The 10,080-nt window shown below is 42.9% G+C and overlaps 1 protein-coding gene and 1 long non-coding RNA gene across 2 annotated transcripts; one reads left to right on the top strand and one right to left on the bottom strand.

Annotated features, from left to right (window-relative positions):
* LOC106576264 (dual specificity tyrosine-phosphorylation-regulated kinase 4) lies at window positions 1-10,080 on the bottom strand. The gene is made up of 14 exons (XM_014153348.3): window positions 9,258-10,080; window positions 8,404-8,493; window positions 5,903-6,076; window positions 5,625-5,739; window positions 5,266-5,429; window positions 5,004-5,140; window positions 4,743-4,883; window positions 4,404-4,542; window positions 4,167-4,248; window positions 3,875-4,047; window positions 3,699-3,759; window positions 3,064-3,193; window positions 2,543-2,733; window positions 1-2,336 (listed from the first exon to the last, which is right to left on the bottom strand). Exons 1-14 carry the CDS (start codon window positions 9,312-9,314, stop codon window positions 2,059-2,061), a joined length of 1,932 nt encoding a protein of 643 aa, XP_014008823.3. The 5' UTR covers window positions 9,315-10,080; the 3' UTR covers window positions 1-2,058.
* On the top strand, window positions 4,725-5,401 carry LOC145861401 (uncharacterized). Its single transcript, XR_014381187.1, has 3 exons — window positions 4,725-4,947; window positions 5,060-5,154; window positions 5,272-5,401. It is a non-coding gene; the product is annotated as an uncharacterized LOC145861401 (long non-coding RNA).

The following is a 10,080-nucleotide window of genomic DNA, read 5'->3' as shown; positions in this document are numbered from 1 at the left end:
TATAAAACACCAATTTATTCAATTACATGTTCATTCAATTACATGTTCATTCATTTTTTCGCATCAATGTACAGTTCATCAGGTGGAATGCCCTCAATTGAATTATTTCCAAATAGACCCCAATGGTTGATTGTGAAATAATTTGGTTGAAATGAATGCACACACTTTCTTTTTGTTTTAGTACAGTACAATAAAATCAACAATGTCCTGGCATGCTATTATACTGACTTAGAGAAAGATAGCAAAACAGTAATTCAGTACATCACACAATATCATCATTACGGGCACCAGCTAATGTCTGTGGGCCTCTCTTAAATAACAATGTTCAGTGAGCACAGAAAAATAAACAAGAAAATCATTAAAATTACAATTGAAACATGGTAAAAAACATATATTTCATTGAGACATTGCCAATGTGACCTGGTTATGTACACATACAGTGCTTGAGATATATTACCACAAATATTTCATATACAGGTCACACCTTAAACAAATAACTTAATCATAACAAAAGTGTAAAATGTACATTCAATTATGTACTGTTAAAATGGAAATCTGTTCCATTCCTGATCATGTTACAAATATAAACACTGTTTTAAAATTACTTTCTCTAACTGGAGCAAGTGAAAAGCATCAGTACCAGTTTCCTTAAAAATAAGTTTACAGAGAACAACAAAAAAATCTACTCTCCTTCATTTGGCCCAGGTTTTATTGAAGAAAGCTCAACATTGTAGAAAATTGTCATTTTGTCAAGGTAAGAGAAGCTAATCAAAATAGATGGAACTGCTTTGATGAGGAATTAAGAGCTTTTTAAAAATGAAGATTGTTTGAGTAAAAAACAGATGATGCATTGTGGGTCAGAGGGAAGTCACTTTGGATGCTGAAAGGCACATTTGAATAACAAGTGGTGAGGATCACTGGTCAGAATATTCCTGTTTTGTAGACACTGGGAAACTTTGTACATGACAATGACGTATGAAGAATATCAAACCATCCAATCCCAGTCCAAGCTAGGCATTTCAGGTCAGGAAAATAACTTTCATTTTCATTGACCACTTGAGGGCCCTGTTTTTGAGGTAAAAGTTGGTGTCAGGTGGACAGCGATTCTTCTGACTTATAAGTGATTGTAATTTTATTCAGTAACACCTAGGGTTTTATTAATTTTCATAATAAACTAGTAACGAAATACTACCAATGGTCAACAACCACAGATTATTGAGTCAAAGTCAAACTCCATAAACAAGGTAAACTCTGAGTAATCTCCAGATGAGTTTGTGCACATTAGAGCTTTACGTTTTTCCACTATCACCATCATCTCTGTGCATGGGAGATGCTTTGTGCTGCTAAGAGCCTTAAACATCAAATCCATGGCACGGGCAACTCCTTGGGCTTGCCATGCGTATTTCAGTGCAAACAGGTGGCGGGGCTTAACCTGTGTATATTTCGGGTCAGACGTCTGTGTTGTCAGAGCCAAAATGTCAATGCCAGTAGAAAACGTGCAGGGAATTAGCCTACTCAAAGAGCTTTATACCTCTGGCAAAATGACAGTAAATGTGGCTTGGCCTAACCTGGCTAGACCGAGAGTGGAAAACAGGCCAATCTGGGCATTGATCTGGGTTCTAAGCTAAGGGAGCCCATTTTAAACTAATGCAAGTGACTTGTGCTACTTTCCAAGCTTATGACAAGTGAATGTGGCCACATTCTAGATGCAGTAAGCCCATTTGTGACTACTGCAATAACAGAGACCAACATTTGCTGAGAAGACCAACATAACAGAGAAGACCCACCAAAGACTGTGTTCCAAAGACGTCTCCTGCAGCTAGACAGAGTCCAAGCGCTAAACATATGATTGGACAAGGAAATAAATTCTATAGTGCAGCACAAATATAACAAATTGATAACCCACATCTACAAAACAGGATATACTCCAACCATGACCCCCATTTCATGTTATTAATGTGTCTTATGTTTGACCTCTGATATTAACCCTCATGTGACCTATGCATCCCCCCTCCCCTCAACGCCCTCCCAGCCCTAAGCCCTCTGCCCCTGGGGCCTTTATGTGATGGGGGACAGGCCCTGCTGGTGCTCCAGACTGTCCCTGTCCGCAGTGTGCTCCAGCGGGGGTCTGATGACGATGTGGACTGATCTCTCCCTGGGTACCTCCTGCTTGCTGCTGCTAACAGCCCTGGTGCTCTTGGTCCTGCCCTCGCCCATCTGGCCCTCAGCCGAAGCCCCGATCGGATGCAAGCGCTCGGCGGACGCCAGCTTCACAGAGTTCTCTCTCTTGGGCCTGTCTGTGGCGTTGGAGAACGGGCTGGAGAATGCCTTGTCAACTGCGTCAGAGAGGGGGAAGTAAGATGCCTGTCACTTCATGTCAATCACAGAGATGTGGAGTCAATTTAGTCTTTGTGTCAATCTGCCACTCTCAAAGTCAAAAAAATGCCTAGTGCAGATGGTTTTTTTTTTTTTTTTTACATGTAAACACATACATATGAGGCATGGTAGGCATGGTAGTATGGTAGATGACTGCTCCTCTTACCTATCCTGTTGATAAGGGCTGGTTTGTGGGAAATATGCTGCTCTATCTTGTTGTTGTTCTCCACGTTGCTGAGGCTCTCACTGGGCCTTCTCACCGTGCGGGTCTTGGGCCGAAACTTGCTGGAGCGTGCCTCCTGGATCCACTCATGCTGCATGGCCTCGTCGGGCGTCATGCGCTTCTTAGGGTCCCACCTGACAGAGAGAAGAGAGTCAGTCAGAGGGAAAATCCCAATTGCATACTCCTCGCGTCCTCTCTCCTTCTCAAAACGGATCGGATGAGAAAATCAGAGGTCCCTGATTCTCCCAGAGAGAACCAGAGGTAAAACCACACACTGGGCTTCCTTGTAGATTTCAATCTCAATGGGCCTCACTTGGAGGAGTAAAGGGTAAATAATCTTAAATCAATAATAATGCGAAAGAGGGCTCACTTCACCTGACAGTTTAACATGATTCCTTACTATTAGTAATATTTGAGATTGGGTGATTCTATGGCTGTGTTATTGACAGGTGTACAGTACATACGTGAGACAGCGTTTGATGAAATCCAGAAAGAGAGGATCGTTGGTCTTCAGGACACTGGCCAGATCCTTGGAGTTGGGCCGTCTCTTTCTCCCCTTGCTGTTGGTGATGTTCCTGGGGTTGCCTTTGGAATCTGCACAATCACAACCAGTGATTAATCAACAAGAGGATCTCTTACTAAGAATTATAAACTGGGTAGTTTGGGTCCTGGATGCTGATTGGCTGAAACAGCATTTCAACCGTCTGTATATCAGACAATATACCACGGTTGTGACAAAAACATACTTGTTTACTGTTCTATTTATGTTGGTAACCAGTTTATAATAGCAATAAGGCACCTCGGGGGTTTGTGGTATATGGTCAATATACCACAGCTAAGAGCTGTATTCAGGCACTCACTTTCACGTTGTGCATAAGAACAGCCCTCAGCTGTGTTATATGGCCAATATACTACCCTCCCTCAGGCTTATTGCTTAAACACCCTCTGACACTAAACTGATGCAAATCCCTACATCAGAAATGTATACATTTAACTGTGATCCTATTGGTACATCAGTAGAAGTGAAAGGTCTCAGTTAAACAGAATTTCCATCGAACAGTCAAAGAGAAAACCATGTGACTAGATCAACAATGCTTACCAAAGAATTGCCTTTTCCTGGTCGCTGTTGACAAGAAATCAGTTGGAGGCATTCCCAGCACCTGAGAACAAATCAGACAAACACACAGAGTGAGTAATACATCAACGTTGCTCGCCAAACCACAAGGTTGAAAGAGCCATCAACAAAGAGAGCATGAGTAGGTACTAGGTAGGTACCTCCATGATGCAGGCAATCTGCTCCACCTCACTCTCCCCAGGGAAGAGGGGGAAGCCAGTGTAGAGCTCAGCCAGGATGCAGCCAAAGCTCCACATGTCGATGGCCATGCTGTAGGAATGGCCCAGGAGCACCTCTGGGGAACGGTAGAAGCGGCTCTGGATGTAGGTGTAAACTGTGGAGGAGAGCCAGGAATTAGGTATGCTATAATGTGATACTATAATGAGGTTGTGCCCCCTGTTCGTCTACTTGATCTAACCTTACATTAGAAAACATACAAACTAAGACACTCACCTCTCTGCTGCTCGTAGCAGCTGGAGCCAAAGTCAATGACCTTAATGTTGCCTTGGCCTTTGTGTGACAGAAGAATGTTTTCCTGGAAAATAAACACCCAAGTATGAGCACATTCTCTCCATCTCCTGTGGCACCATTAAACTGAACCAACAAGGAATATGTTTGCAAATATGCTTCACTTTTCATTATGTAATGTTAAGGTTGTTAGGGGTTAAAGGTCATGGCTAGGGGTCATACCGGTTTCAGGTCACAGTGGATGATCTTCTCTTTGTGCAGCATCTGCAGGCACTTGAGGAGGGAGTAGGCAAAGCGGCGCACCAGGATCTGGCTGAAGCCCTGGAAGTTGTTCTTCTTGATGAGTTCGTACAGGTTCACTCTGCACGGTCAAAGATAAGCAAACATCCGTTAGATTTAAATGGGCAAATAATCTTAATACTACATGTTTACCTCCTGTGTATGAAATATAGCAGAAGTATTCTCTCCTGAACTAAATCAACAAATAACAAAAAGGTATTATTGTATTTCTGAATATGATCTTATCTTTGGCCCTACAGTGTCAGTGTCCGTCAAACCTACCCCAGGAGCTCGAAGGAGATGCAGAGATGGTTCCGGAAGTAGAAGTGCTCCTTCATGTGAATGACGTTGTGTTGGTTGTCTCTGTCCTTCCTTCTCAACACATCCAGGATCTTCAACTCCACCATGGCCTGGTGGTGGAACCTGCAGCCAATCATAACAGAAAAGCAGTGTTATAACATGTGTCATAGCATGTTATTAGTGAAAGGTTGGTATTTGACAACCCAGCTGTACTACAATATGCTAGCTAGCGGTGTTAGTCACCTTTTCTTGTTGCGAATGACCTTGATGGCGACAAGTTCAGTGGTCTTGTGATCCAGGCACTTCAGGACCTGTCCGAAGGATCCTTTTCCGATCACCTCCAGCACCTCAAACCGGAAGCCTATGTGGTCATGCGCGACCTGCAGAGAAAAGGGTATAATTTACTTTAAAGCAATACTGCAAAAACTGAAACTCTATATGGCACTAAAACTGGTTCTGAAATTCAGAGTTTCTTTACTGCCATCTTTGTGCCCATTTTTGTTACCTTCAGATAGCCTCCGCTCTCATCGTCGTAGCCAGAGTTGTGTGGCAGGCTGGGGGAACCCTTCATCTTCTTGGCATCCAGGCCCAGGTACCAGACCTCGGAGTAGTCCATGATCTCCTCCTGCTCATGCTCCGTCAGACGATCTTTGAACGCCTTCAGGACCTCTGTATAGGAGGGAAAGGAAATTCCTGTCAGCAAATCCCAGATTGCATTTGTTTCTTCCTGATTAAATAAGATCAAGGGACAAAAAACTCTTTCTCCTTTAGAATTGCCAATACTAAACGCCAACACCAGCAACTTCCACCAATACTTCCCTACTCTCCAACTCAGGCCTAGTCCTACCCTTAGCCTACACACACCTGCAGCAGACATGGGCAGATTGTGCCCCTCAATATTCCTCTCCTGCTCCCGATTGTTCTTCCTGTTGATGGACTCTGGCAGACTCTCCACTGTGGAGCGCCGTAATCTCTCATCCTGTTAATTACAAAACATACAGGAAATTAACTAGTTTCAGAGGTTTTGCATGGTAACAATTTAACACTGTTAGAATTTCTCAGTGGAATGTTTCATTGCGTCAATGTACTAGGCTCTAAGTACATAATACCAAGAGATTAGCCTAATTGTAACAAGGACTCACCTGGAAGCTTTCCTGGTGCCTGGTTACTGAAAGCTGCCTATCACAGGTGTTTGGCAGGCCCTTGCTGGTGATGTGGGGCAGGATGCTTTCGGACTGGTGATGGTACTTGGCATTGTTTACAACCAAGGGCTTAGCATCCAGCTTAGGCAGAGTGCCTTTGCCTGAGCCACAGTTCTACAGCCAGAACAAGAGAGAGAGGGCGGCAGAAAGAGAAGGACCCACATTTAGAGGGTCATCTAGGTTAAATCAAACAGAGATAATACAGGTGTTGTTACATAACGAGGTTTGAGGCACTGGGTGTTTCTAGTTTTCCTGCTGATTCAATAATGAGGCAGCAAGTAGCCTGTGGTGCCCAGAAAGGGCATAGAGTTACCTGCAAGGGCGAGAGTGAAGCAGGGTCTAAAGCCTTGGAGGTCTGCTTTTCGACAGAAGCTTTCACTGCAGCCTGACTCAGAGTCTCTCTCTCTCTATGTATTTTTCCTTCACTCTCTCTTGTTTAAAGGCTGCTGGTCTTTCTCGGTACTCTATGTAACACATCCTCTCAAAAGCTGCCCAAAAGGCTAAGCTACACCAGGGCATCACCTCTGACTGAAGGATAGAGCTGTGTTGTAGTTACAGTAGTATGGCTCTCGTGGCCTTATCGATTTGAACTGAAACAGCGCTGCCAAATTGAGAGGGGAGTTTATATTTATAGAATGCACTGTTTAATCTCCAGGGCTTTACTGCAGTATCTGCAAGATTAATTATTCATAAAAAGCTATATATAGCAACATGGTACCGAAGACAGTTACCTCTGCACCATTATGAACATTGAATCGTTTGGGATAAGGAAAATGACTTTTAACCTCTATGGGCTAGGTGGGACGCTAGCGTGCCACCCGTGGTGCACTCCATCAACAGCAGGTCCATTTCAAGAGCGGCAAATTTGAATCCAAATAAATGTCAAAATTCAAATTTTTCAAACATACAACTATTTTACACCCTTTGAAAGATAAACATCTCCTTAATCTAACCACGTTTTACGATTTCAAAAAGGTTTTACGGCGAAAGTATAAATTTAGAGTATGTTAGGACAGTACATTTACAAGAGTTGTGTGTAATGTTTTGTCAAGTCAAAGACAGGGTCACCAAAACCATAAAACCAGCTAAAATGATGCACTAACCTTTTACAATCTCCATCAGATGACACTCCTAGGACATTATGTTAGACAATGCATGCATTTTTAGTTCTATCAAGTTCATATTTATATCCAAAAACAGCGTTTTACTATGGCATTGATGTTGAGGAAATCGTTTCCCTCCAATAACCGGCAGTCAAGTCAGCGTCACAAATTAAATAATTAAAATTAGAAAACATTGGTAAAATATTATATTGTCATTTAAAGAATTATAGATTTACATCTCTTGAACGCAATCAACTTGCCAGATTTAAAAATAACCTTACTGGGAAATCACACTTTGCAATAATCTGAGCACTGCGCCCAGAAAAATACGCGTTGCGATACAGACTAGACGTCATGTTGGGGAGATCTAAAATCGAAAATACTATGTAAATAATCCATTACCTTTGATTCTCTTCATCAGATGTCACTTCCAGGTATCACAGGTCCATAACGAATGTAGTTTTGTTCAAAAAAGCTCATCATTTATGTCCAAAAATCTCCGTCTTGTTAGCACATGATCTAAGCCAGCCGGACTTCTCGTCATGAACGAGGGGAAAAAATATATTTACGTTCGTTCAAACATGTCAAACGTTGTATAGCATAAATCATTAGGGCCTTTTTTAACCAGAACATGAATAATATTCAAGGTGGACGAATGCATACTCTTTTATAACGTATTGGAACGAGGGTACCCAACATGAACTCGCGCGCCAGGTGTCTAATGGGACATCATCGTTCCATGGCTCTTGTTCGGTCAGATCTCCCTCCAGAAGACTCAAAACACTTTGTAAAGGCTGGTGACATCTAGTGGAAGCAATAGGAAGTGCCAAAATATTCCTCAGCCCCTGTGTTTTTCAATGGGATAGGTTTAAAGGTAATACAACACATCAGGTATCCACTTCCTGTCAGAAAATGTCTCAGGGTTTTGCCTGCCAAATGAGTTCTGTTATACTCACAGACACCATTCAAACAGTTTTAGAAACTTTAGAGTGTTTTCTATCCATATATAATAAGTATATGCATATTCTAGTTACTGGGTAGGATTAGTAACCAGATTAAATCGGGTACATTTTTTTTATCCAGACGTGCAAATGCTGCCCCCTAGCCCTAACAGGTTTTAATCTTAAAACTCAGGATCCACAATTCACAACTGGTGCTAACTACCCTGCTCCATCTTTTCAGAGGTGCGGGCTGGGCTGTTCCATCATACAGTATTCCCCCACAGCTCACACTAGTCATAGTACTCCCCCACACGACCAGATCATGACACAGTCATCGTATTCCCCCGCACACCCACAGACAAGAGCAGAATACTGGAGGACCAGGGAGTAGGTTTACCTGCTGCTGCTGGTAGGCCCGGCTGGACCCAAGGCGTGTGCATTCAGGCTGGAGTTTGTGTTGCTGGGAGTAGACATCGGGCCTCCCTGACTGTGGGGATTGGACGAGAAAAGGATGTCATATAATATGCGCTAGCTGAAGATGAACACACTCGTGCACACACCTACACATAGGCACACATTATTTTGCTTGGCCCCAGCACTCACACGTGCGCACATGCACACACACACGTGCTACACAGACCGACCGCATATAGAAAATCTATGAAGGCCAACGTTCTAATTAAATTACAATGTATTTTTAGAACTAGCGATGATTCTCAAATGTGGTTCATATGCAGCTGTAGACAATACTGCATAAATGCATGGGGGGGGGTATTCCAATATGGCTACAGTAGACACATTATGCCCGTTTTTGAATACTGCGATATAAAAATGTGCAGTAGCCCAAATATATTGTGAATCCAGTGCTGACACCAGCCAGGTGTCAGCCGTGACAAACAGATCATATTAACCCAGAACACCCCAGGAAGCCAATGATCCATTCCTGAGCACACCAAGCTGTAGATCATGGGGACTGAAGTGGGTTAGTCCATGTGAAGGTCAGTGGAACCATGAAACCATGGGAGTAATTATGTCAACGCATTGACATCTGATTCTGAAATTGCAAACCTAATTACTGTCTGTCCAGTACAGTCTGTACAGTACAGTACAGTACACTTAAAGTTAGCGATGAAAGAGTACAGAGTTTCCAAATACAGTACTGTGAGCTAAAACAAAATGCAAAAAAGTAAATGTTGAGTGTGTATCCAATAAGCTACATAAAACAAAGCAATAGCATTATTTATACCTCACCTTGATATGAATTTCTGGAAACATTGCTTTATAAGCCGGGTGAATTCCAATTGTCATCGATAATCACTCCTAGTTGGTCCACGTGAGCGCACTGCTTGAAAACATTCCAAGGCTCAATTTTATTCCCGAGTAAGCGCAGAAACCAATATTCCGCTTCGCATCAAAACGACGTTGGGGCTCGGTGGAAACTGCAGAGTAGTGCTACTGAATAGTAATGAACGGACTGTAATATTGGAAAAAGCTTTGTCAGCCGAAGATTATGGAGAGTGTGCACGCTGTTGTTAGCCTGACGCGCATATCGTCGGAGAGCCACCTGTTAGGGTATTCTACGGTCACCGTTTATTCCACATCGACAAGCGACACCTTGGGACTCCCAGTATAGATTGTTTGTCAATTCATTCAACTGTCCAACTCCGCAGACTCCTCAGTCATAACTTTCCAAGCATGAGAATCAACATTGCGCGTAAAACCGTTATGTAGCTGGTAGCCTATAGAAGCATGTACAGTATTTGCCAAGTCCCCCAGCAAAACAGAATCCATCGACCGTTTGTGACCAAGCTCAAACAACAACAAATCCCCTCTCTAGCCACTTTATGACACCATTTTTTCTTAAGTCCCAAAATCCTTGGGTTCAGTCTTCGCGGTATTTTATCTCATCGTGAAGGCCTACTGTAGAGAATGAGATGCACCTACACTGGTTCAATGCTCACGTGTCTGACTCACTGTCCGGGAACTGAAACTCAGAGCAACACTGCTGAGTAGCAACCACACATCTGAGGTTATTGATTACTACTTCACTTTAGTCTCCCACGAAGGTACCATC

The sequence above is a fragment of the Salmo salar genome, chromosome 17 (genome assembly GCF_965601325.2).
Source record: "Salmo salar chromosome 17, fSalSal1, whole genome shotgun sequence".
NCBI lineage: Eukaryota > Metazoa > Chordata > Actinopteri > Salmoniformes > Salmonidae > Salmo > Salmo salar.
The sequence above is the reverse complement of the archived record's forward strand: the minus strand, read 5'-3'. Positions and strand labels throughout refer to the sequence as shown.